This window comes from Melozone crissalis, unplaced genomic scaffold (genome assembly GCF_028551555.1).
Source record: "Melozone crissalis strain CALT ecotype California unplaced genomic scaffold, PUWL_Pcris_2 ptg000124l_1, whole genome shotgun sequence".
Classification (NCBI taxonomy): Eukaryota; Metazoa; Chordata; class Aves; order Passeriformes; family Passerellidae; genus Melozone; species Melozone crissalis.
The window spans coordinates 148,593-174,871 of NW_026535900.1; the positions used below are offsets into that span (position 1 = coordinate 148,593).

The following is a 26,279-nucleotide window of genomic DNA, read 5'->3' on the forward strand; positions in this document are numbered from 1 at the left end:
CACGACACCAGTATAACCCAGTATCGCTCCCAGCCCCATTGATTGCAACCAATCAGCGGCCTTGAAGGCGGTATCTAAAGGCCGCGCCATTTTGTCTTTTTTCGACTACAACTCCCGTCATGCCCTACGGCGGCATAGAGAGCTATTAAAAGCTGGACTACAGCTCCCAGCATGCCTCGCGGCCTCTTAGAGCGCCATTGAAGCGGGGCCGACAACTCCCGTCGTGCCCTGCGGCACATACGTAAGTATTGATGGCTGGCTTACAATTCCCTTCATGCTCCGCGGCCCCATAGAGTCTAATGGAAGCCGGGCCTACACCTCCCGTCATGCCACGCAGCCACACAGAGTGCCCGGTACACGCCCCCAAATGTCCCCCCAAACCCAAAGTTGCTCCTCAGTTGTCCCCCCGGACCCCCAAGTGCCTCCCAGGATTCTTAAATGATCTCTCAGCCCTCACTCAGGACCTCCGACTGCCCTCACGGACTCCCAGGTGCCCCCCTAAACCTCCCACCGCCCCACTGACCCTCAGTCTGCGCCTACAATTCCCATGCTGCCCAGAGCCTACAACTCCCATCATCTCCCGCGCCCCACAGAGGCCAGGTAAAGCCAGGATCCAGCTCACCAAGTGACCCTGAGTGCCCTCAGACCCAAAGTTCCCCTCGGCTGCCTTTTGAGTGTCCCTTAAATGGCTCCTCTGACCCATAAGTGGCTTTTAGGACGCCCAAGCGCCCCCAGACCCCCAAGTTCCCCATCGAGCAACTTCCGGGCCTACAGCTCCCATCATGCGCCGGGACGCCCGTTGAGTTATATTACAAACACGCAAACAACTCCCACCAAACCCCGCGCCCCATAGAGAATCTTTATAACCAATAGAGCCCCGTTACAAACACGCATACAACTCCCATCAGCCCCCGCGCTCCACAAAGAATCGTTATAACCCATAGAGTCCCAAAGAGAATCATTATCACCCATAGAGCTCCATTACAAACGCGCATACAACTCCCACCACCCCCCGCGCCCCATAGAGAATCATTATAACCAATAGAGCCCCATTACAAACGCGCATACAACTCCCACCAGCCCTCGCGCCCCTAGAGAATCATTACAGCCACGCCTACAACTCCCATCATCCCTCGCGCACCACAGCGCCCCAGTTACTTGCCTACAACTCCCGTCATGCCCCGCGCCTCCCATAGCCCATCATTGAATGCCCCGCCCCTCCCGCACTACAACTCCCGTGCTGCCCCGCGGCGCTTTTCCCGCGGTTTTTCGCTCCCCTCAGTGCCCCCCGGCCATGATGGCGGAGGCGCTAGAGCGCTGGCTCCGGGAGGAGATGGAGCTGCCGCCCTCCGCCATCCCCTCCCCGGCCACGCTACGCAGGTCGGGACCAGTCGGGGACCCCCATGGGGACCCCCCTGAGGCGGGCAGGGGCCGCGGGGTTTTGGGGTGCCGGGGGTGGGAACCCCCCGAGGGCTCCGTGAGGGGAGAGCGGGAATGTGGGGGGGGCTGAGGAGGTTTGGGGTCCCCTTGGAGGGTCCTGAGAGGTTTTGGGGGGTCCTGGGGGGATTTTGGGGTCCCTTTGGAGAGTACTGGGGAGGTTTTGGGGTTCCTTTAGAAGGTCCTGGAAGGGTTTGGGGGTCCCCTTGGAGGGTCCTGGGGGAATTTTGGGGATCCTGAAGGGGTTTTGGGGTCCCTTTGAAACATCCTGGGGCGTTTTGGGGTCCCCTTGGAGGGTACTGGCTGGGTTTTGAGGGGTCCTGACAGAGTTTTGGGGTCCTTTTAAAGGGTCCTGGGGGGTTTTGGGGTCCCCTTGGAGGGTCCTGAGGGGGTTTTAGGGGTGCTGGGGGCATTTTGGGGTCCTTTTGGGTGGTCCTGTGGGAGTTTTGGGGTACTTTTGAGGGGTCCTGGGGGGATTTTGGGGTCTCTTTGGAAGGTCCTGGGGTGGTTTTGGGGGTCCTTTTGGGGTCTCTTTTAGGGCATCCTGAGTGGATTTGGGGATTCCTGGGGGTGATTTTCGGGTTCCTGGGTGAATTTTGGGCTCCTGGGTGAATTTTATGGTCACCCCCAAATGTTGGGGTGCCCCAATTCCCTCCCCTGCAGGCTCTGCTCCGGCCCCACAGCCCCCATTTGGGATTACGTCATCCGCCACATCCGGAACCAGCGGTGAGGGGGGACCCCAACATTGGGGAGGGTGAAAAACCCCACAAATTGAAAGGGGACCCCAAAATTTAAGGGGAAGGAGGGGGAGATGCTTTCCGGGCCTACAGCTCCCATCATCGCCCGCGCCCCACTGAGTTCCATTATAGCCAAGCCTGCAGCTCCCATCATCCCCCGCGCCCCACTGAGTTCCATTATAGCCAAGCCTGCAGCTCCCATCATCCCCCGCGCCCCACTGAGTTCCATTATAGCCAAGCCTGCCGCTCCCATCATCCCCCGCGCCCCACAGAGTTCCATTATAGCCAAGCCTACCGCTCCCATCATCCCCCTTGCCCCACCGAGTTCCATTATAGCCAAGCCTACAGCTCCCATCATCCCCCGCGCCCCACTGAGTTCCATTATAGCCAAGCCTACCGCTCCCATCATCCCCCTCGCCCCATTGAGTTCCATTATAGCCAAGCCTACAGCTCCCATCATCCCCCGCGCCCCACTGAGTTCCATTATAGCCAAGCCTACAGCTCCCATCATCCCCCGCGCCCCATTGAGTTCCATTATAGCCAAGCCTACAGCTCCCATCATGCCCCACGCCCCACTGAGTTCTATTATAGCCAAGCCTACAGCTCCCATCATCCCCCACGCCCCACTGAGTTCCATTATAGCCAAGCCTACCGCTCCCATCATCCCCCGCGCCCCACTGAGTTCCATTATAGCCAAGCCTACAGCTCCCATCATGCCCCACGCCCCACTGAGTTCCATTATAGCCAAGCCTACAGCTCCCATCATCCCCCGCGCCCCACTGAGTTCCATTATAGCCAAGCCTACAGCTCCCATCATGCCCCACGCCCCACTGAGTTCTATTATAGCCGGCCTACAGCTCCCATCATGCCCCACGCCCCACTGAGTTCTATTATAGCCGGCCTACAGCTCCCATCACGCCCCGCGCCGCCCAAAGAGCATCATTGCAGGCCCCACCCCCCCGAACTACAGCTCCCATCATGCCCCGCGCCATCTTCCCGCTCTTTTTCCCGGTTCTCCCCTCACAGAACTTTTGGGGTATCCCCACAGGAACGTGAAGAAGATCCGAGGAAATCTGCGTTTGTATCCGAGATTTTGGGGGATCCTCAAAAATTTGGGGGTTCCTGGGATAGAAAAATTCTGGAAACCCCAAAATTTGGGATGACGGTGCCCAAATTTGGGGGTTCAACCTAAAATTGAAGGTGAGATTTTTGGGGGATCCCCAAATTGTTCCTTAACTCGGGGTTCAGGTACGGGCACCTGCAGGAGCTGGAGGTGAGGGAGACCCCAAAACTTGAGGGGCAATTGGGGTCAGATTTGGGGTGGGGAACCCAAAACTTGGGGGGGTTCTCTCAGATCTGGGGACATTTTGGAGAAATTTTGGGATTTTTGGGGAATTTTCAGGAATTTTAAGGGATTTTTTTTGATTTTGGGGGATTTTGGGGGATTTTTGGAGGGGATTTGAGGGAATTTTGGGGGGTCCAGGGGAGTTTTGTAGCTTGAAATGGGATTTTTTTTGTGGGCGAAATGCAAAATTTTTGGACAATTTTTTTGGGATTTGTGGGAATTTTGGGAATATTGGTAGGGATTTGGAGAAGTTCTGGGGATTTAAAAGGGATTTTTGGGGGAATTTTTGGGAGGAATTTTGGGGGGGCATTTTTTTGAGAAATCTTGGGGATTTGGGGGGGAAATTTTAGGGGGAATTTTGGGGATTTTGGAGGTTGAAATGGGAATTTTTGGGGTTTAATATGTGTTTTTTTAAAGGATTTTGGGGAAATTTTGGATTTTTTTTGAGGAATTTTTGGGATTTTTTGACAATCTAAGGGATTTGGGGTGAATTTGGGACGATTTTTTTGGGACTTCTTTCAAAATTTGGGGTTCCCTCAATGTGTGTGAGGGGGAGATTTGGGGGAGATTCCCCAAAATTTTGGAGAATTCCTAAAATTGGAGCCTCCCATAAATATTGAGCCTCATTTTTGTTGAATTTTGGGGGTCTTTTTGTGGGATTTTCTCTTTTTTCGGAGTTTTGGGAATCGTGAGGGGGTTGGGGACAATCTCAGGGATTTCTGGGGATGTTTTGGGGGAAGTTTTGAGGATTTTTGGGGGATTTGGGGGTGTTTTAGGGGGAGTTTTGGGGATTTTTTTGGGTTGAAATGGGAATTTTTGGGGTTTAATTTATGATTTTTATAGGATTTTGTGGAAATTTGAGGAAAACTTGTGATTTTTTTAGGATTGAGAGATTTTTTTGGGAATTTTAAGGATATTTTTGGGGATTTTTAGGGAAAATTTGGGGGGATTTTTGGGGAATTTTGGAAAAGACTTCGGGGAGTTTTTGGGATTTTTTGGCAATCTCAGGGATATCTGGGTGAATTTGGGAGGATTTGGGGTCAATTTTGAGCCTCATTTTTGTGGAATTTTGGGGGTTTTTGGGAATTTTTGGGGGGGAATTTTGGGCTTTTTTGGGGAAATTTTGGGGTTTTTGGGATATTTTAGAGGAATTTTGTGGATTTTGGGGGGAAATTTTGGGGATTTTTGGTGGAACTTTTGGGGAAGTTTTGGGATTTTTGTTGGGGGAATTTTGGATTTTTTAGAGAAATTTTGTGAATTTTGGGAAGTTTTGGGGAAATTTTGGGGATTTTTTGGGGGGAATTTTGGGGGGACTTTGGGGATTTTTTTGGTGGATTCGGGGTCAATTTTGAGCCTCATTTTTGTGGAATTTTGGATTTTTTATGGCGTTTCCCCCAAACTTCGGGAGTTTTGGGTATTGTTCGACCTTGGGCACACTCTCAGGGTCATTTGGGTGAATTTTGGCTGAATTCTGTCCCTTTTTGGGCCGTTTTGGCGCAGGCCGCTCCGGCTCGGCCGGGCCAGCAGGGGGCGCTGCGCGCGGCCGTGGAGCGGCTCCGGAAGGAGGTGCGGGACCTGGGGGACGCCATTGCGGACGCACAGGAAACGGCGCGGCACCTCGGTGAGTCCGGCCGGAAACGCGGCCCCCGCACAAAGGTTCCTACCTCAAAACCTCCATTTCGGGGTCTCCCCAGCCCCAAATTTTGGGGTCCGCGCCATTTTTGGGGTCTCATGACCCCCCTAAATCCCAATTTTGGGGTCCTCACCACAAATTTGGGATTCCTGATGCTCCCAAAACCCAAAATTTGTGGTCCCTGATGAACTGAAACTCCAATTTTAGGGTCTCTGATGCACCTAAGCCCCAATTTTGGGGCTCCTCACCCTTCAAAATCCCCAAATTTTGGGTCCCTGGCCCACCCCAAACCCAAATTTGAGGTTCCCTTCCCTATCTTAGAGCCCCATGACCCCCCCACCCTCAGTTTTGGGGCCCCTTCCCAATTTTTAGGGTCCCTGACCTCCCAAGACCCCAAATTTGGGATCCTTGGCCCTCTCAATACCCTAAATTGGGGGTCCCTGACCCACTCAACCCCCAAATTTGGGGGCTTCCACCACAAATTTGGGATCCCCTGACCCCCCCAACCCCATTTTTGGGGTCACCACCCCCAAATTTTCGGGACCCTCCCCCAATTTTAGGGTCCCAGACCCCCCCAAACCCCAATTTTGGGGTCCTCCACCCCCAAATTTATGGGGTCCCTTCCCCAATTTTGGGGTCCCCTTCCCCAGTTTTGGGCTCCCAGAAGCCCCCAAATCCCAAATTTTGGGGTCCCTGACCGCCCCAAACCCCAATTTTGGGGTCCCTTCCCCAATTTTAGGGTCCCAGACCCCCGCTAAACCCCAAATTTGGGGTCTCTGAACCCCCCAAACCCCAATTTTGGGGTTCCCTTTCCCAGTATTTTGGGTCCCAGGATCCCCCTAAACCCCAAATTTGGGACCCTCACCCCAATTTCGGGGTGCCCTCCCTCAATTTAGGGGTCCCAGACCCCCCAAACCCCAAATTTGGGGGTTCTCACCCCAAACCTTTGGGGTCCCCCTTTCCCTGCCAGACGCCTCGCTGGAGGAGGCGCAGAGGCGGCGGTGGGCGGAGCTTCAGCGAGGGGCGGAGCTTCGGCTGCTGGGGGCGGAGCCGGGCCCGGCTGGGCTGCAGGACGGCCATGAGGGGGCGCTGAGGGCAACCCATAAAAGGTGAAAGGGGCGGGGCCTGAAGGGGCAGGGTGGAAGGGGCGGGGCCCTGCAGTGTTTCCTTATATGGGCAGTGGGGGAATTTGGGGGATTTTTAGATTTTTTGGTCCCTGACTGAATTTTGGGGCCTTCAGGGGATTTTGGGTGATTTTTGAGGGGATTTTGGAGGATTCTCTGGGACTTGGGAGGATTTTGAAGGGTTTTCAAGAGATTTTTTGTGTCTCTCGGGGATTGTGAGGAGATTTTGGGGCATTTTGAGGAGAATTTGGCGTCCCTGAAGCATTTTTTGAGGGTTTTGGGTTCCTGGGAGAATTTTGAGACAATTTGAAGCATTTTGAGGGGATTTTGTGTTCCTAATGGGATTTTGGGAAATTTTGAAGTGTTTTGAGGAGGTTTTGGGGTCCATAAGGGGATTTTTGAAGAATTTTCTGGTTCCTGAGGGGATTTTGGGGTCCCTGGTGGGAATTTTCAGATTTTGGAGGATTATGAGGAAATTTTGATCAGAGTTTTGGGTCTCTGAGGTGATTTTGGGGGATTGTGAGGCAATTTTTGCTTTCTGGGGGGATTTTTGAGGTTCCTGAGTGGATTTTGGGTTTTCTGAGGGGATTTTTTTGGAATTTGGGGGAGATTTTGGGGTCCCTGAGGGATTTTGGGGGGATTTGAGGGATTTTGGGGGGATTTTGTTCCTAAGGGGATCTGGGGGGATTTTGAAGAAATTTTGAGGCGTTTTGGTTGATTTTGAGGAGACTTTGGGGTTCTTGATGGGATTTTTGGAGTTCCTGAGTGGATTATGGGTAAATTTGGGGTATTTTGGGCCATTTTGAGAAGATTTTGGGTATTTTAAAAGACTTTTGGGTCCCCTCAGGCCGGGCCAATCCCGGGCGGAGCTGTCGGCCATCTTGGCCGCGGGGGCAGAGCCGGAAGTGCTGGTGAGTGGGCGGGGCCTGACATGGTGGGCGGGGCCTGGAGACCATTCAGGGACCCCAAAATCAGCCCAGGACCCCCCAAAAATCCCCAAATTCCCCCAACCCCTCCCCCTCCGCAGGTGTCAATCAAGGCCCTGTGCAAGGCCAGGGAGGCAGAGCTCCAGAGGCCGCGCCCACACAGGTAAGCCACACTCTTTCCTCCTTAACCCCTAATTAACCCCTCAATTAATCAATTAATTAATGAACCCCAGAGCTGCCAATCACCCCCGGAAGGCTCAGGAGGCTCCGGATTGGTCGGAACAGGCTGAGGTGGGCGTGGCTGGCTGGGGAAGGGGGCGTGGCTCTGCCCAGGCCACGCCCTCTGCTCTTACACGTGGCGCCCCCTACAGGCTGTACTGAGGCGCCACGGCCCAGAGGCCGTGCTTTGGGCACTGGAGGTCCTGGCCAATCAGAGCACAAGGTGGGTGGGGCCTGAAGGACTGGGTGGGGCTTAAAGGGGAGGGAGTGGCCAAAAGAATGGGAGGGGCTTAAAGGGGTGGGTGTGGCTTAAAGAGATGAGTGGGGCTTAAAGTGTGGGTGTGGCCTAAGAGGGTGGGAGGGGCTTTAATATGTGAGTGGGGCTCAAAAGGTGGGTGGGGCTTAAAAGGGTGGGTGGGGCTCAAAGGCATTAGCTGGATTTAATGGTGGGTGGGTCTTAAATGAGTGGATGGAGCTTCAGTGAGTGGGTGGGCCTTAAATATGTGGGTGGGGCTTAAATGGATGGAGTGGGCTTAAAAGGGGCGGGTGTGGCATAAGTGGGTGGAGCTTAAAGGGTGGGTGGGGCTTAAAGGGATCGGTGGGTGGGGCCAAAAGCATGGGTGGGGCTTAAATAGGTAGGTGTGGTTTAAAGGGAATAGGTGTGGCTTTAAGGAGTGGGTGAGGCTTAAAAGAATGGGTGGAGCTTAGGGTGGTGGGTGGGGCTTAAAGGAATGGGTGGGTCCTAAAGAGGTGGGTGGGGGCTTTAAAAGGTGGATGGGGCTTAAAGGGATGGGTGTGGCTTAATGAGAATAGGTGTGGCTTAACAGGGTGGGTGTGACTTAAAGATGTGGGTGGGGCTTAAAGGGATGGGTGGGTCTTAAATGGGTGGGTGGGCTTAAGGGGACAGGGTGGGGCTTAAGTGGTGGGTGGGTCTTAAAGGAATAGCCAGGGCTTAAAGGGGTGGGTGGGGCCAAAATGAGTGGGGGTGGCTTAAAGATGTGGGTGGGGCTTAAAGAGGTGGGTGGGGCCTAAAGGGATTAGGTGCATTAAATGTTGGGTTGTGCTTAAGCGGAGGGGTGTGGCTTAAATGGGTAGGTGTGGCTTAAAGGGATGGGTGGGGCATAAACATAGGTGGGTGGGGCTTACCAGGTGGGTGGAGCTTAAAGGAGTGGGCAGGGCTTAAAGGAATTGGTGGGCCTTAAATGAGTGGGTGGGGCTTAAAGGAATAGGCTGGGCTTAAATGGAGCGTGTGGGGCTGAAGAGGTGGGTGTGGCCAAACTGACTGGGTAGGGCTTAAATGGGTGGGGCTTAGAGGGGTGGGTGGGGCTTAAAGGGGTGGGTGGGGCTTAATGCAGTGGGTGGATTTTAAAGAGGGGGTGGAGCTTTAAAAGGTCGGTTAGGCTTAGTTGCATGGGTGTGGCCCAAAGATGTGGGCGGGGTTTTGAGGTGTGGGTTCGGGCTTGAAGGGATTGGGTGGGTTAAATGTTGGGTGGGGCCTAAACAGTGGGGTGTGGCTTCAATGGGTAGGTGAGGCTTAAAAGGTGGGTGGAGCTTAAAGAAAGGGGTGGGGCTTTAAGGGTGGGTGGGACTTAGAGATAGATGGGGCTTAAAGGAGTGGGTGGGGCTTCAAATAGTGGGCGAGGCTTTAAAAGGTGGGTGGGGCATAAAGGAAGGGTGGGGCATGAAAGGGGTGGGTGGAGCTTAAGGGCATGTGTAGAGCTTAAAGGTGTGGGTGGAGCTTAAGTGGGTGGGTGGGGCTTAAAGGGATTAGGGGGGCTAAATGTTGGGTGGGGATTAGAGGGGTGTGACCTAAATGGGTGGGTGGGGCTTAAAGGGTTGGGTGGGACTTTAAAGGGTGGGCAGGGCTTGATGGGTGGGTGGGGCTTAATAGGGAGGTGGGGATTAAAGGGGTGGGTTAACCTTTAGGATGGAGGTGGAGCTTAGAGGGGTGGGTGGGGCTTAAAGGGATCAGTGTGGCCTAAATGGGTGGGTGTGGCCAAAAGCAATGGGTGGGGCTTTAAGGGGTGGGTGGGGATTAATGGGGTGGGTGTGGCCAAACACATGGGTGGGGCTTAAAGGGGTGGGTGGGGATTAATGGGGTGGGTGTGGCCAAACAAATGGGTGGGGCTTACAGGAGTGGGTGTGGCCAAAAGGAATGGGTGTGGCACAAGTGGGTGGGTGGGGCTTAATGGGGTAGGAGGGAATTTTGGGGGTTTTTAGGACATTTTGGGGTCCCTGAGGGGATTTCTGGTGATGTTGGGAGCGTGGCCTCACACCTGTCAATCACAGAGATTTCCTGGTTGGCCCCACCCCCTCAGCTGAGGCCCCGCCCACCCTGAAGAGCCTCCTGCAGGTGAGGCGGGAGAGGAACGGGGTTGGGGTCAAAATTGGGGATTTTGGGGCTTCTTGGGGTCAAAATTTCAGGTTTTGGGCCTTTTTGGGGGTCATAATTTCAGATGGGCGATTTGGGGCTTTTTGGGACCACGATTTTGAATTTGAGGGATTTTGGGGGGGATTTGGGGATTTCTTGGGTCAGAAATTTGCATTTTGGGCAATTTTTTGGGGACTTGAGGGATTTTGGGAATTTTTAGGGTTGGGATTTGGGATTTTTGGGGGGATTTTGGCAATTTTGGGGTCAGGATTTGGGGTTTTGGGGTAGTTTGGGGTTTTTGGGGTGGTTTTGGGGTTTTGGGGTTTCCGAGTCCATTTTCAGGATCCCAGGGTCGTTTTTGGGGTGGACTTGGGGCTCTTGGGGGTTTCTGAGCTCATTTTCGGGTGGATTTTTGGGATTTTGGGGTCCCCAGGCCATTTTGGGGTCCCTGATGTGCTTTTGGGGTCCCCAGGAGCGCTGGGGGGCCGTGGGGGAGGTGTGGGGGGCGCTGCCCCCCCTCCTGTCCCACCTGTCCCACCTGAGGGGGCAGCTGGGGACGCACCTGGAGCAGGGGACAGGCAACAAGGAAGTCACCAGGTAACACCAAAATGTCCTGAATTATCCCTAAAATATCTTCAATTTTCCTAAAATATTCTAAATTACCCTCAAATATCCCAAACTCCCTGAAATCCGGCCCAAAATACCCCAAAAACCCCAAATGCTCCCAAAAACCCCCTGGGACACACCTGGAGCGGGGGATGGGCAACGATGGAGTCACCAGGTGAGACCGAAATCCCCTGAAATATCCCTGAAATATCCTAAAATATGCCAAATCCATCCTAAAATACTTCAAATTATCTCCAAATGTCTGAAATCCAGCCCAAAATGTACCAAAAAAATTCCCAAATCCACCCCAAACTCCCTGAAATTGGTCGTAAAATACCCAAAATTATCCCAAACTTGTCCTAATGTACCCAAAATTCCTAATTTTTATTGCCTTTCCCCCAAAATCCCCATTTTTCACCTCAAAATCTCCATTTTTCTTCTCCTGTTTCCCGAATTTTATCCTCCAAAATCCCCATTTCTATTCCCATTTTTCCCTCCAAATTCCCATTTTTATTCCCATTTTTCTACCTGTTTTCCTCCCAAAATCTCCCTTTCCCCCCCCCCATTTTTTCCCCATTTTTTCCCCATTTTCTCAATTTCCCCGTTTCTCACCCCAGATTTCCCTGCACTCCCCCCCCAAGGCTGTTCCTGCTCTGGGTGGCGCTCTCGGCCTTCTGGGGCTCCCTGGGCCCCAAAATCGCCCAAAATCACCCCAAAATTCGGCCCCAAAATCCCCAAAATTTGGCCCCAAAATCAGTCCCAAAATCGGCTCTAAAGTCCCTGAATTCAGCCCCAAAATCCCCAAGTTTGGCCCCAAATTTGACCCCAAAATTGGCTCTCAAATCCCCAAATTTGGCCCCAAAATTCGGTCCAAAATCGCCAAAATTTGGCCACAAATCCTCTGGGTTTAGCCCTAAAATCAGCCCCAAAATTTGGGTCTAAAATCCCAAAATTCAGCCCTAAAACCCCCAAATTCGACCCCAAAATCCCCACAATTCAGCCCTAAGATCAGCCCCAACATTCCCAGATTTGGTCTCAAGTTTGGCCCCAAAATTTGGCCCTAAATCCTCCAGATTTGCCCTAAAATCAGCCCCAGAATCGGTACGAAACTCCCAATATTCCACCCCAAAATCCCAAAATCCAGCCCCAAAACCAGCCCCAAAATTGGCTCTAAAATCCCCACAATCGGCCCCAAAATCCCTAAAATATGGCTCCAAATTTAGCCCCCAAATCCCCAAGTTTGGCTCCAAACCCCCAGAAAAAAACCCCAAAATTTTTGCCTGAAACCACCAAAAGTCTGCTCCAAATTCGCCCCAAAATTCCCAAATCTGGCCCCATAATTGTCCATAAAATCCTGAAAGTTTGCTCTAAAATGCCCAAACTCAGCCCCAAAATCAGCTCCAAAATCAGCTCCAAAATCCCCAAATTTGGCCTCAAAAATCCCCAACATTTGGCCCCAAACTCAGCTCTAAAATCCCAAAATTCAGCCCCAAATCAGCCCCAAAATTTCCAAAACCAGCCTCAAATTGTGTCCCAAAATCACAAAGTTCAGCCCCAAAACTCCAAAATTTGGCTCTAAATCTCCAAATTCTGCCCCAGAATTCCCAAATTCAGCCCCAAAACCTTTTCTGAAATCCCCAAAATTGGCTCCAAAATTGGCTTCAAAATCACCAAATTTGACCCCAAAGTCCCAATTTTTATTCCCATTTTCCCCCCATCTCTCCCCCTATTTTTCTCTCAAAATTCCCATTTTTCCCCCTATTTTCCCCAAAATCCCCTTTCCCCCCCCCAGTCCCCATTCCTCCCCATTTTCCCAATTTCCCCATTTCTCACCCCAATTTCCTCCCCAGGCTGTTCCTGCTCCGGGAGGGGCTCTCGGCCCACCGGGCCTCCCTGGGCCGGGCGCTGACCCGGCTGCAGCAGGAGCTCCAAAATCCCCAAAATCCACCCCAAAATCCACCCCAGGAACCCCAAAATCCGGCCCCAAAACCTCAAAATCCACCACATTCAACCGCAAAATCCCAACATTTGGACCCAAAATCCTCAGAATTGGCCTCAAAATCAGCTCCAAAATCGGCTCTAAAACCCCAAAATTTGGATCTGGCCCCAAAATCCCAAAATTTGGATCCTAAATGCCCAAATCTGGCCCCAAAATCCCCGGATTTGAGCCCAGACTCGGCCCTGGAGCAGCTCCAGCAGCAGCTGCGGAGGGGGAGGGGCCGAGTGGTGAGTGCGGCAATTTTGGGGGGAATTTTGGGTTTTTTTGGGGTGTTTATGGGGTTTTGGGGGGTAAAATGGGGAAATTTTGGGGGTTTGGGATTTGAGGTTTTTGGGGGTTTTGGGATTTTTGGGGGTTTTATGGGGTTTTTTGGGGTTTTTATGGGGTTTTGGGGGGTAAAATGGGGAAATTTTGGGGGTTTGGGATTTGAGGTTTTTGGGGCTTTTGGGATTTTTGGGGGTTTTATGGGGTTTTTTGGGGTTTTTATGGGGTTTTGGGGGGTAAAATGGGGAAATTTGGGGGGTTTGGGATTTGAGAATTTTGGGGTTTTTGGGGGTTTTTTGGGGTTTCGGATTTGGGTTTTGGGGATTTGGAGTTTTGGGGGTTTTTGGACTTTTTGGGGTTTATGGGATTTTTGGGGGTAAAATGGGGAATTTTGGAGTCTGGAATTGGAGATTTTTGGGGTGTTTTGGGGGTTTTTTTTGGCGGTTTTGGGCCTTGGAGGTTTTTTGGGAGTTGTGGGGTTTGGGGGATTTTGGGGTTTTGGGATTTGGGATTTTGAGGATTCGAGATTTTGGACATTTTGGATTCGGGATTTTGGGGGTTTTTTGGGGGCGGTTTTGGGGATTTGGGGTTTTAGGGGGATAAAATGGGAAATTTGGGGATTTTGGGGTTTGGGTTTTTTTGGGGTTATTTTGGGGTTTCAGATTTGGGGGTTTTGGGGTTTTAGAGTTTGGGGGATTTGGGATTTGGGGGAGTTTGAGGTTTTGGGGATTTAGGATTTGGGGTTTGGGGATTTTGGGGGTTGTTATTTTGGGGGGTTTTTTGGGGATTTTGGGATTGGAGATTTTGGGATGTTTGGGATTTGGGGTTTTTGGGGCATAAAATGGGGAATTTGGGGGTTTTGGGGAAGTATTTGAGGGGATTTTGGGATCTGGGGGTTCGGGATTTTGGGGATTTGGGTTTCGGGATTTTGGGGGGATTTGGGACATTTTGCGGTTTTGGGGGTTTTTGGGGAGTTTTGGCGGTTTTGGGCATTTTGGGGTTTTTGGGATTTATTTTTTGGCGTTTTTAGAGGTTTAAGATTTGGGGGAATTTTGGGGGTTTGGAGGGTTTTGGGGGATTTTGGGGTTTTTGGGATTTGGGGTTTTTGGGATTTTTAGGGATTTAAGATTTGGGGGTTTTGGGGATTTTGGGGTTTGTGATTTTGGGAGGGATCTGGGAGAATTTTGGGGATTTTGGGGGATTTGGGGTTTTGGGGTTTTGGAGGTTTGGGGTTTTTGGGAGATTTGGGGGGAGAATTTTGGGGGATTTGGAGGTTTTTGGGGGGATTTGGGGTTTGGGGATTTTGGGGGATTTGGGGACATTTTGGGGTTTTGGGGACCTTGGGATGTGTGGGGGGTAAAATGGGGAATTTTGGGCTGAAATTGGGGGATTTGGGATTTGGGGTTTTTTTGGGATTGGGGATTTGGGAGTTGGGGCACTTTGGGGGATTTGGGGAATTTTGAGGTTTTTGAAGTTTTTTGGGGTTTTGGGATTTGGGGTTTTTGAGGGGGTCAAATGGGAAATTTTGGAGATTTTGGGGGGTTTTGAGAGATTTTGGGGTTTGGGAGTTTTTGGAATGTTTGGGGTTTGGGCATTTTGGGGGGTTTGGTGGATTTGGGGGATTTTGGGGCTTTGGGAATTGGAGGAAATTTGGGGATTTTGGGGGGATTTGGGATTTTGGGAATTCGGGTTTGGGATTGGGGATTTGGGGGTGATTTGGGGTTTTGGGCTTTTTTTTTTGTAATTTAGGGGGAGAAGGGGAATTTTGGGGGAAATGGGGAACTTTGGGTAATTTTGGTGATTTTGGGGTATTTTGGGTGATTTGGGAGAGATTTTTAGGATATTTTGGTTGACTGCTGGTTTTTGGGTTAATTTGGGTGATTTTGGGTTAATTTTGGGTTAATTTGGGGGATTTTTAGGTAAATTTTGGTGATTTGAAGTTAATTTGCGTGAGTGTGGGGGGATTTGGGGGGATTTTGGGGTGAACTTTGGTGTATTTGGGGTTAATTTTGGTGCTTTTTGGTTTAACTTTGGGCTAATTGGGTGGGATTTCAGGGTTAATTTTGGTGTATTTTGGGTGCATTTTGGTGATTTTTGGGTGAATTTGGGAGGATTTCAGGGTTAATTTTGGGTGATTTGGGGTCAATTTGGGTGATTTCAGGGAGATTTTTGGGTTAATTTTCGTGATTTGGGGTAAATTGTGAGCTAATTGGGGGTTAATTTGGGGTATTTTTAGGTAAATTTTGGTGATTTGGGGTTAATTTGGGTGATTGTGGGGTGAATTGTGGGATTTTTGGGTTAATTTTAGTGTATTTTGGGTTAATTTTGGGTTAATTTGGGTGATCTCAGGGGGGTTTTGAGTTAATTTTGGTTATTCTGGGGTTAATTTGGGTGGTCTGGGGAGATTTTTGGGTTAATTTTGTTGATTTTAGGTTAATTTGGGTGGTTTGGGGGGGATTTTTGGGTGAATTGTGGTGATTTTGAGGTAAATTTAGGTGATTTCAGGGGGATATTTGGGTGATTCTGGGTTAATTTCTGTGATTTTGTGGAATTTTTGGGTTAATCTCGGTGATTTTTTGGGTTAATTTCAGTAATTTTGGGTGGATTTTGGGGTTAATTTAGCTGATTTTGGGGTTAATTTGGCTGATTTTGGGGTGATGTTTGGTGATTTTTTGTGTTACTCTGGATGATTTCGGGGGTATTTTTGGGTAAATTTTGGTGATTTTTGGGTTAATTTGGGGGGATTTCAGGGTTAATTTGGGTGAATTTGGGGTGAATTTTGGTGATTTTTGGGTTAATTTGGGTGATTTCATGGAGATTTTTTTGTTAATTTGGGTGATTTCGAGGGGATTTTGGGGTGAATTTTTGTGCATTTTCTGTTCATTTTGGGTGAAATTTGTTGGTTTTTGTGTTAATTTAGATGGTTTCGGGGGATTTTGGATGAATTTTGGGTGAATTCTGATGATTTTTGGGTAATTTAGGTGATTTTGGATTCATTTTGGGTTAATTTTGGTTTCATTTTGGTGTATTTTAGGTTCATTTTGGGTGAATTTTGGGTTTGTTTTTGGGTGAATTCTGTTGATTTTCGGGTACATTTGGATGGTTTCGGGGGAATTTTGGGTTCATTTGGTTGATTTTTGGGTTATTTTGGGTGAATTTGGGGTGAATTCTGTTGATTTTTGCCGTTTCCCTCCCCAGCTCCATTTGCAGCAGCGCCTGCGGTTCCTGAGCGCCGCCACCAGGGGGCGCCGAGCGGTGCTGAAACCGCTGCAGGAGCAGGTGGGGAGCGAACCAGTACGGACCAGTATGGACCAGTATAGACCACTAAGCCCCCCAGTCCCCTCCCAGTATATCCCAGTATCCTCCAGTCCATCCCAGTTTATCCCAGTTCCTTCCCTGTCCCTCCCAGTTCATCCCAGTTTGACACTAGCTGTGATCTCAATGCTCCCAGTCCCCTTCCAGTCTGTCCCAGTTCATCCCAGTTTGACTCCAGCTCTGATCCCAGTGCTCCCAGTAACTCCCAGTACGATCCCAGTTCCCTCCCAGTATATCCCAGTATCCCTCATTTCCCTCCCAGTCCCTCCCAGTGCTCTCAGTAACTCCCAGTTCCTTCCCAGTCCATCCCAGTTCAATCCCAGTTCATCTCAACGCTCCCAGTTTGAATCCAGTTGAGATCCCAGTATACCCAGTTCCCTCCCAGTCTGTCCCAGTATCCCCCAGTTCCTCCCAGTGCTCCCAGTTTGACTCCAGCTGTGCTCCCAGTAACTCCCAGTTTGATCCCAGTCCCTCCCAGCACCCTCCCAGTTCCATCCCAGTATATCCCAGTATAACCCAGTCCATCCCAGTATCCTGCACTTCCCTCCCAGTTCCCTCCCAGTCCTTCCCAGTTCCCCCCAGTTCCATCCCAGTCCCCTCCCAGCATAACCCAGTATCCCCCAGTCCCTCCCAGTACAACCCAGTCCCCTCCCAGTCGCTCCCAGTTCATCCCAGTTTGACTCCAGCTCTGATCCCAGTGCTCCCAGTAACTCCCAGTTCCTCCCGGTGCTCCCAGTTTGACTCCAGCTGAGATCCCAGTAACTCCCAGTTTGATCCCAGTTCCCTCCCAGTCCCTCCCAGTATAAACCAGTATCTCCCAATTCCCTCCAGTGCCCTCCCAGTATAACCCAGTTCCCCCCAGTCCCTCCCAGCCCCTCCCAGTTTGATCCCAGTTCCCGACGTCTCTGATTGGCCTCAGGTTGTGGGCGTGGCGCGGGCGGGGCCGGGCTCGGCCCTTATCCCTCTGGAGGGGGCGTGGCTGCGGCGCCGGCAGCTGACACTGGGAGCACTGGGAGCACTGGGAGAGGAGCCCCGCCCCCCGGCACAGGCCACGCCCCCTCTGCAGGGGCTGGCACGGGAGATGGGCGTGGCACAGGTGGGGGAGGGGCTAAGGGGGTGGGGCAGGGCTTAAAGAGGAATGGGAGGGGCTTAAATGAGAGAGAGGCCTATACCAGGAGGAGGGGCCTAACCCAGAGGGCTTAAATGGGGGAGGGGCTTAAACCAGGGGATTGGATAAAGTGGGGGAGGGGCTTAAAGTGGGAGAGGCCTAAAGGGTGGGGCAAAGGCTTGAGGGGTGGGACTTAAAGAGGGGGAGGGGCTTGAGGGGGAGGGAGGAGATTTAGGAGTGGGGAGGGGCTCAAAGGGGGGGGGCCTAAAACAGATGGCATCTAAAGAGAGGGAGGGGCTTAAAGATGGGGAGGGGAGGGGCTAAAAGGGTGGGGGAGGGGCTTGAGTGGGGGAGGGGCCTCGAGGAGGGAGGGGTTTAGAGAGCTAAGGGATGGGGGAGGGGAATGGGGGAGGAGCCAAAAGATGGGGGAGGGACTTAAATTTAGGGGGAGGGGCTTCAAATGTGGGGGAGGGGCTGGAGGGAAAGGGGAGGAGCTTAAAGAGTGGGGGAGGGGCTTGGAGGGAGTGGGAGGGGTTTGGGGTGAGGCTTAAATGGGGCTGTAAAGGTGGGGGAGGGTGCCGCCAATTGGGGGCGTGGCCAAGCCCGCCCCCACCCCCTTATGTCCGTCAGGGCTCGCTGCTGTCCCAGGCGGCCATCTTGCGTCAGCAGCTCCGCCAGGGGGTGCTGCGCCTGCGCCGGGGGGCGGGGCCTGCCCTGGGGGCGGAGCAAGAGCCGCTGGCCCCGCCCCCCCTCACCGTGGACGTGGCCGAGCTGCTGCCCCGGCTGCGATTGGTCAGAGAAGGCTGCGAGCAGCGAATCAGGGACTGGCCCCGCCTCCAGGAGCTCGTCAGCCAATGGTGAGGAAGGGGGCAGGGCCTAGAGGGGGAGAGGCCTGGAATGGGGGCGTGGCTCCTCCCACCCCAAGCCCCGCCCCCTTTTCCTAACCCCGCCCCTCTCCCCAGGTGGGCCCAGCCGGCTCAGTGGGTCCTGGCCACGCCCCCTGGCTGCGCCCCCTTCTCCCATTGGCTGCAGCGCTGGCAAGCCGCCGCCCACGCCCTGCAGGCCCCGCCCACCCCCGAGGAGGCCCCACCCACCCCTGAGGAGGCCCCACCCACCGTTGGGAAGGGGGAGGAGTGAGCAGAGGAGGCTCCGCCCATTTGAAGCACTCTGGAGGTTCTGATTGGTTGGGAATCAAATGGTGTGGGGAAAGGGGCGTGGCCTGAGTCTGTGCTCATTGGGGGGGACCCAAAATGGCCCCAAATGGCCCCAGAATGTCCCAAATGGCCCTAAAACTGCCCCAAAATGGCCCCAAATGTCCCCAAAGTGTCCCCAAATGGCCCCAAAATGTCCCCAAATGGCCACAAAGGGTCCCCGGGAGGGTCCCGAGGTATCCCCAAGGTGTCTCCATGATGCTCCATTGAGGTCCCCAAAATGTCCCCAAGATGTCCCCAAAGTGCTCTCAGGGTGTCCCCACAGTGTCCTTCAGGTGTCCCTGCGGTGGCCACTGAGATGTCCCCAAATTGTCCCCAAGAGTTCTTCAGGTGTCCCCAAAGTGTCCCTGAAGTGACCCTGAGATGTCCCCAAGGTGTCCCCGGGGTGGCTTCGAGATGTCCCCCCAAAGTGTCCTCAAGGTGTCCCTAAGATGTCCCCCTAAACTGTCCCCAAGGTGTCCCTTAGGTGTCCCAAAGTGTTCCCAAAGTGTCCCCAAGGTGTTCCCTGGGGGTCCTAAAGTGCCCCTGTGATGGCCCCTGAGATGTCCCCAAAGTGTCCCCAGCGTCACTCCCATATCTCCCTCAAATGTCCCCAAGGTGTCCCCAGGGTGTTCCCAAAGTGCTCTCAGGGTGTCCCCATGATGGTGACCCTGAAGTGTCCCCAAGGTGTCCCCCAGGGGTCCCCACAGGGCATCCTGAGGTGTCCCCAAAGTGTCCCCAGGGGGGTTCTGACAGTGTCCCCCTGGGGTTCTCAGAACGTCCCCAAGGTCTCCTCAAGGTGTCCCCAAAGTGTCCCCAGAGTGGTGGCTCTGAAGTGTCCCCAAAAGTGACCCCAAGGTGGCCTCAGGGTGTCCCCAAAGTGTCCCCAGGGGCCTCCTGAAGTGTCCCCTTGGTGTCCCCACAACAGCTCCCAAAGTGACCCCAGGGTCTGGGGTTCCCAGAATGTCCCCAGGATGTCCCCAAAGTGTCCCTGAAATGACCCCAGGGAGTTCCTGAGGTGTCCCCAAGGTGTCTCAGGGATGTCCCCAGGGTCACCCCAAAGTGTCCCTGAAGCGGCTCCAAAGTGTCCCCAAAGTGCTCTCTGGGTGTCCCCAGGATGTCCCTAAAGTGTCCCTGAAATGACCCCAGGGTGTCCCCAAAGTGTCCCCAAGGTGTTCCTGACCTGGGGGTTCCTAAAATGTCCCCAGAGTGCTCTCAGGGTGTCCTCAAAATGTCCCCAAGGTGTCCCTCAAGTCTCCCCAAAGTGACCCCACAATGTCCCCAAAGTGTCCCCGAGGTGTCTCAGGGATGTCCCCAGGGTCACCCCAAGGTGTCCCCAAGGTGTCCCCAAAGTGTCCCCAAGATGTCCCCAAGGTGTCCCAAAAGTGTCCCCAGGATGTCCCCAAGGTGTCCCCAGGATGTCCCCAAGGTGTCCCCAAGGTGTCCCCAAGGTATCCCCAAGCTGCTCTCAGGGTGTCCCCAGGATGTCCCCAAAGTGTTCCCGGGTGGTACCAAAGTGACCCCACGATGGCCGCCATGATGTCCCCAAGGTGTCCCCAGGGTCACTCCCGGATGTCCCCAGGGTGCTCTCAGGGTGTCCCCGAGGTGTCCCTGAAATGACCCCAGGAGTTCCTCAGGTGTCCCCAGGGTGGCCCCAGGGTCACCCCAAAGTGTCCCCAAGTGTCCCCAAAGTGCCCCAAGGTGTCCCTGAGGTGTCCCCAGGGTGGCCCCGCCCCATCCACGTCAGGGGACACCAGCAGGGGGCGCCCCGGTGCTCCCAGTGCATCCCAGTTCAATCCCAGTCCATCCCAGTGCATCCCAGTGCTCCCAGTCCATCCCAGTGCTCCCAGTTAAATGGATGGAGTGGGCTTAAAAGGGGCGGGTGTGGCATAAGTGGGTGGAGCTTAAAGGGTGGGTGGGGCTTAAAGGGATCGGTGGGTGGGGCCAAAAGCATGGGTGGGGCTTAAATAGGTAGGTGTGGTTTAAAGGGAATAGGTGTGGCTTTAAGGAGTGGGTGAGGCTTAAAAGAATGGGTGGAGCTTAGGGTGGTGGGTGGGGCTTAAAGGAATGGGTGGGTCCTAAAGAGGTGGGTGGGGGCTTTAAAAGGTGGATGGGGCTTAAAGGGATGGGTGTGGCTTAATGAGAATAGGTGTGGCTTAACAGGGTGGGTGTGGCTTAAAGATGTGGGTGGGGCCAAAAGGGATGGGTGGGTCTTAAATGGGTGGGTGGGCTTAAGGGGACAGGGTGGGGCTTAAGTGGTGGGTGGGTCTTAAAGGAATAGCCAGGGCTTAAAGTGGTGGGTGGGGCCAAAATGAGTGGGGGTGGCTTAAAGATGTGGGTGGGGCTTAAAGAGGTGGGTGGGGCCTAAAGGGATTAGGTGCATTAAATGTTGGGTTGTGCTTAAGCGGAGGGGTGTGGCTTAAATGGGTAGGTGTGGCTTAAAGGGATGGGTGGGGCATAAACATAGGTGGGTGGGGCTTACCAGGTGGGGGGAGCTTAAAGGAGTGGGCAGGGCTTAAAGGAATTGGTGGGGCTTAAATGAGTGGGTGGGGCTTAAAGGAATAGGCTGGGCTTAAATGGAGCGTGTGGGGCTGAAGAGGTGGGTGTGGCCAAACTGACTGGGTAGGGCTTAAATGGGTGGGGCTTAGAGGGGTGGGTGGGGCTTAAAGGGGTGGGTGGGGCTTAATGCAGTGGGTGGATTTTAAAGAGGGGGTGGAGCTTTAAAAGGTCGGTTAGGCTTAGTTGCATGGGTGTGGCCCAAAGATGTGGGCGGGGTTTTAAGGTGTGGGTTCGGGCTTGAAGGGATTGGGTGGGTTAAATGTTGGGTGGGGCCTAAACAGTGGGGTGTGGCTTCAATGGGTAGGTGAGGCTTAAAAGGTGGGTGGAGCTTAAAGAAAGGGGTGGGGCTTTAAGGGTGGGTGGGACTTAGAGATAGATGGGGCTTAAAGGAGTGGGTGGGGCTTCAAATAGTGGGCGAGGCTTTAAAAGGTGGGTGGGGCATAAAGGAAGGGTGGGGCATGAAAGGGGTGGGTGGAGCTTAAGGGCATGTGTAGAGCTTAAAGGTGTGGGTGGAGCTTAAGTGGGTGGGTGGGGTTTGGGTCAATCCCATTGGGTTTTATAAATTTGGGTCAATCCCGTTGGGTTTGGGTCAATCCCGTTGGTTTTGGGTCAATCCCGTTGGGTTTGGGTGGATTTGGGTCAATCCCGTTGGGTTTGGGTCAATCCTGTTGGGTTTGGGATGCATTTGGGTCAATCCCGTTGGGTTTTTGGGTGGGTTTGGGTCAATCCCATTGGGTTTTATGAATTTGGGTATATCCCGTTGGGTTTGGGTCAATCCTGTTGGGTTTTTGGGTGGGTTTGGATCAATCCCGTTGGGTTTGGGTCAATCCTGTTGGGTTTTTGGGTGGATTTGGGTCAATCCCGTTGGTTTTGGGTCAATCCCGTTGGGTTTGGGTGGGTTTGGGTCAATCCCGTTGGTTTTGGGTCAATCCCGTTGGGTTTGGGTGGATTTGGGTCAATCCCGTTGGGTTTGGGTCAATCCCGTTGGATTTGGGTCAATCCTGTTGGGTTTGGGAGGGTTTGGGTCAATCCCGTTGAGTTTGGGTGGGTTTGGGTCAATCCCGTTGGGTTTGGGATGCATTTGGGTCAATCCCGTTGGGTTTGGGAGTGTTTCGGTCAATCCCGTTGGATTTGGGTCAATCCCGGTGGGTTTGAGTGGGTTTGGGTCAATCCCGTTGGGTTTGGGTCAATCCCGTTGGGTTTGGGAGGGTTTCGGTCAATCCTGTTGGGTTTGGGTCAATCCCGTTGGGTTTGGGTCAATCCGGTTGGATTTGGGTCAATCCTGTTGGGGTTTAGGGTGGGTTTGGGTCAATCCCGTTGGGTTTGGGTCAATCCCGTTGGGTTTGGGAGGGTTTCGGTCAATCCCGTTGGGTTTGGGTCAATCCCGTTGGGTTTGGGTGGGTTTGGGTCAATTCCGTTGGGTTTGGGTCAATCCCGTTGGGTTTGGGAGGGTTTCGGTCAATCCCGTTGGGTTTGGGTCAATCCCGTTGGGTTTGGGAGGGTTTCAGTCAATCCTGTTGGGTTTGGGTCAATCCCGTTGGGTTTGGGTCAATCCTGTTGGGTTTTTGGGTGGGTTTGGGTCAATCCCGGTGGGTTTGGGTCAATCCTGTTGGGTTTTTGGGTGGATTTGGGTCAATCCCGTTGGGTTTGGGTCAATCCCGTTGGGTTTGGGTGGGTTTGGGTCAATTCCGTTGGGTTTGGGAGGGTTTCGGTCAATCCCGTTGGGTTTGGGTCAATCCCGTTGGGTTTGGGATGCATTTGGGTCAATCCTGTTGGGTTTTTGGGTGGGTTTGGGTCAATCCTGTTGGGTTTTTGGGTGGATTTGGGTCAATCCTGTTGGGTTTGGGTCAATCCCGTTGGGTTTGGGTGGATTTGGGTCAATCCCGTTGGGTATGGGTCAATCCTGTTGGGTTTGGGAGGGTTTCGGTCAATCCCGTTGAGTTTGGGTGGGTTTGGGTCAATCCTGTTGGGTTTGGGAGGGTTTCGGTCAATCCCGTTGGGTTTGGGTCAATCGCGTTTGGTTTGGGTCAATCCCGTTGGGTTTGGGTCAATCCTGTTGGGTTTGGGTCAATCCTGTTGGGTTTTTGGGTGGGTTTGGGTCAATCCCGTTGGGTTTGGGTCAATCCCGTTGGTTTTGGGTCAATCCCGTTGGGTTTGGGTGGATTTGGGTCAATCCCGTTGGGTTTGGGTCAATCCCGTTGGGTTTGGGTGGATTTGGGTCAATCCCGTTGGGTTTGGGTCAATCCTGTTGGGTTTTTGGGTGGGTTTGGGTCAATCCCGTTGGATTTGGGAGGGTTTGGGTCAATCCCGTTGGATTTGGGAGGGTTTGGGTCAATCCCGTTGGGTTTGGGTGGATTTGGGTCAATCCCGTTGGGTTTGGGTCAATCCCGTTGGCTTTGGGTCAATCCCGTTGGTTTTGGGTGGGTTTGGGTCAATCCCGTTGGGTTTGGGTCAATCCTGTTGGATTTGGGTCAATCCTGTTGGGTTTTTGGGTGGGTTTGGGTCAATCCCGTTGGGTTTTTGGGTGGATTTGGGTCAATCCTGTTGGGTTTGGGTCAATCCCGTTGGGTTTGGGTGGATTTGGGTCAATCCCGTTGGGTTTGGGTCAATCCTGTTGGGTTTGGGATGCATTTGGGTCAATCCCGTTGGGTTTTTGGGTGGGTTTGGGTCAATCCCATTGGGTTTTATGAATTTGGGTCAATCCCGTTGGTTTTGGGTCAATCCTGTTGGGTTTTTGGGTGGATTTGGGTCAATCCCGTTGGGTTTGGGTCAATCCCGTTGGGTTTTTGGGGTGGATTTGGGTCAATCCCGGTGGGTTTGGGACAATCCCGTTGGGTTTGGGTGGGTTTGGGTCAATCCCGTTGGGTTTGGGTCAATCCTGTTGGGTTTGGGATGCATTTGGGTCAATCCTGTTGGGTTTTTGGGGTGGATTTGGGTCAATCCCGGTGGGTTTGGGTCAATCCCGTTGGGTTTGGGTGGGTTTGGGTCAATCCCGTTGCGTTTGGGTGGGTTTGGGTCAATCCCGTTGGGTTTGGGTCAATCCTGTTGGGTTTTTGGGGTGGATTTGGGTCAATCCCGGTGGGTTTGGGTCAATCCCGTTGGGTTTGGGTCAATCCCGTTGGGTTTTTGGGAGGGTTTGGGTCAATCCCGTTGGGTTTGGGTCAATCCCGTTGGGTTTTTGGGTGGGTTTGGGTGGATTTGGGATCCCGTGGTCGATCCTGTTGAGTTTTTGAGTGGATCCCCCAGATTTGGGCTGGATTTGGATTTAACAGTGGATTTAACAGGAATTCTCTGATCCCACTGGGAATTCTCCGATCCAGGTGGAAATTATTGGGAATTTTCTGATCCCAATGGGAATTCAGTGGGAATTCTCTCTTCCAGGTGGGAATTCTCAGATCCAGGCAGGAATTCTGCAGGAATTTTCTGCTCCAGGTGGGAATTCTCTGATCCCACTGGGAATTAAATGGGAATTCTCTTTTCCAGGTGGGAATTCAGGCCAGAGCTCCCAATCCCACTGGGAATTTATTGGGAATTCTGTGCTCCCAATGGGAATTCTGTGCGCAGCCAGTCCAAGAAAATCCCCGGAATTCCGGAAGCTTCCATGGGATGCGGCCTCATCCAGGGGGGAGCCGCCTCATCCCGGGATTCCTCCTCTTCCTCCTCCTCCTCCTCTTCCTCCTCCTGAGGCTCCTGAAAGGGGGAAAAGCTCTGAAATCCCCAAAAAAATTCCCAGAAATCCCAACCCCAGATTTCCCCCACCCTCTCTGGAATCCCAATCTCCATTTTTTCAGGAATTCCAATCCCAAATTTTTATTTTTTTCCCCCCTCTGGAATTCCAATCTCAAATTTCCCCCCCGTCCACTCTGGAATACCAAATCCCAGATTTTTCTTCCTTCTCTGGAATCCCAAATCCTGAATTTTTCAGGAATTCCAATCCCAAATTTTTCCTCCTACTGGAATTCCAAACCTGATTCCCCCCCCCCCCGGAATTCCAATTTGCTTGGAATTTGGTGTTTTGGGTTTGTTCTTTTTTTCCCCCTCTGGAATTCCAATCCCAGTTTTTTCCTGGAATCCCCAATCCCAGATTTCTTCTGGAATATCAATCCCAAATTTATTTCCCCCCTCTGGAATTGCAATCCCAGATTTTTTCTGGAATTCCAATCCCAGATTTTTCCCTTCTGTAATTCCAATCCCAAATATTTTTTTTCCCCCATCTGGAATCCCAATCCCGGATTTTTCTGGAATTCCAATCCCAGGTTTCCTCCCCATTCTGGAATTCCAATTCCAATTTTGTCTGGAATTCCAACCCCAGTTTTTCCCGGAATGTCGATCCCAGGTTTTCTCTCCATTCTGGAATCCCCATCCCAGATTTTCCTGGAATCCCAAATCCCAAATTTTTCCTCTCTGGAATTCCCAGTCCAAAATTTTTTTCCCCCACTGGAATCCCAATTTGTTTGGAATTTGGGGTTTTCCAATCGGTTTTTTTCCCCCCTTTCTGGAATCCCAATCCCAAATTATTTTTTTTCCCTCTGCAGTTCCAATCCCAGTCTTTCCTGGAATCCCAATCCCAGTTCCTTTCCCCCTCTGGATTCCCAGATTTATTTTCCCCTTCTGGAATTCCAAATCCATTTTTTCCTGAAATCCCAACCCCACTTTTTTTCCCCTTACGGAATCCCAATCCAAAATTTTTCCCCTCTGGAATTCCAAATCCAATTTAATTTTTTTCCCCTCTGGAATTCCAAATCTTTTCCCCTCTGGAATTCCAATCCCAGATTCTTCTGGAATTCCAATCCCAGGGGGTTTTTCCCCCCTCTAGAATTCCAATTTCTTTGGAATTGGGTTTTTCAATTGGTTCCCCCCCTCCCCCCTGGATTCCCAATCCCAAATTATTCTTTTCCCCCTCTGCAGTTCCAATCCCAGTTTTTTCTGGAATCCCAACCCCAGATTTTTTTCCCCCTTTTGGAATTCCAATTTGTTTGGAATTGGGGTTTTTAAATTGGATTTTTTCCTCCATCTGGAATCCCAATCCCAGATTTTTCTGGAATCCCAATCCCAAATTTTTTCCTCTCTGGAATCCCAGATTTATTTTCCCCCTTTGGAATCCCAATCCAAAATTTTTTTTCCCCCCACTGGAATTCCAATTTGTTTGGAATTGGGTTTTTTATTGGGTTTTTTTTTTTCCTCTGGAGTCCCAATCCCAGAATTGTTCTGGAATCCCAATCCCAAATTTTTCCTCTCTGGAATTCCGGGGTTTTTTTCCCCCTCTGCAATTCCAATCCCAATTTTTTTCTGGAATCGCAATCCCGGATTTGTCCCCTCAGGAATTCCAGATTTCCCCACCCCCTTCCTCTAGAATTCCACATATTTTCCACTCTGGATTTCCAGGGGTTTTTTCCCCCCCTCTGGAATTTCCAATCCCAGAAATTTTTTTCCCCATCTTGTATCC

General features: G+C 52.2%; 2 protein-coding genes across 2 annotated transcripts in view; one reads left to right on the forward strand and one right to left on the reverse strand.

Annotated features, from left to right (window-relative positions):
• The window catches only part of LOC128948359 (leucine-rich repeat LGI family member 4-like), a 66,861-nt gene extending 65,683 nt beyond the window's left edge, over nt 1-1,178 (reverse strand). Inside the window, exon 1 of the mRNA XM_054293040.1 lies at nt 1,159-1,178. Coding sequence (XP_054149015.1) covers nt 1,159-1,178 — 20 coding nt within the window. The remainder of the gene's footprint in view (nt 1-1,158) is intronic.
• Nucleotides 1,179-1,294: 116 nt separating this feature from the next.
• LOC128948363 (uncharacterized) lies at nt 1,295-18,221 on the forward strand. The gene is made up of 12 exons (XM_054293043.1): nt 1,295-1,380; nt 2,101-2,163; nt 3,423-3,447; nt 5,020-5,140; nt 6,123-6,261; nt 7,124-7,187; nt 7,304-7,365; nt 9,711-9,774; nt 15,860-15,940; nt 16,896-17,072; nt 17,715-17,941; nt 18,047-18,221. The coding sequence occupies exons 1-12, from the start codon at nt 1,295-1,297 to the stop codon at nt 18,219-18,221; spliced, it is 1,284 nt and encodes a 427-aa protein (XP_054149018.1).
• The last annotated feature ends 8,058 nt before the right edge of the window (nt 18,222-26,279 follow it).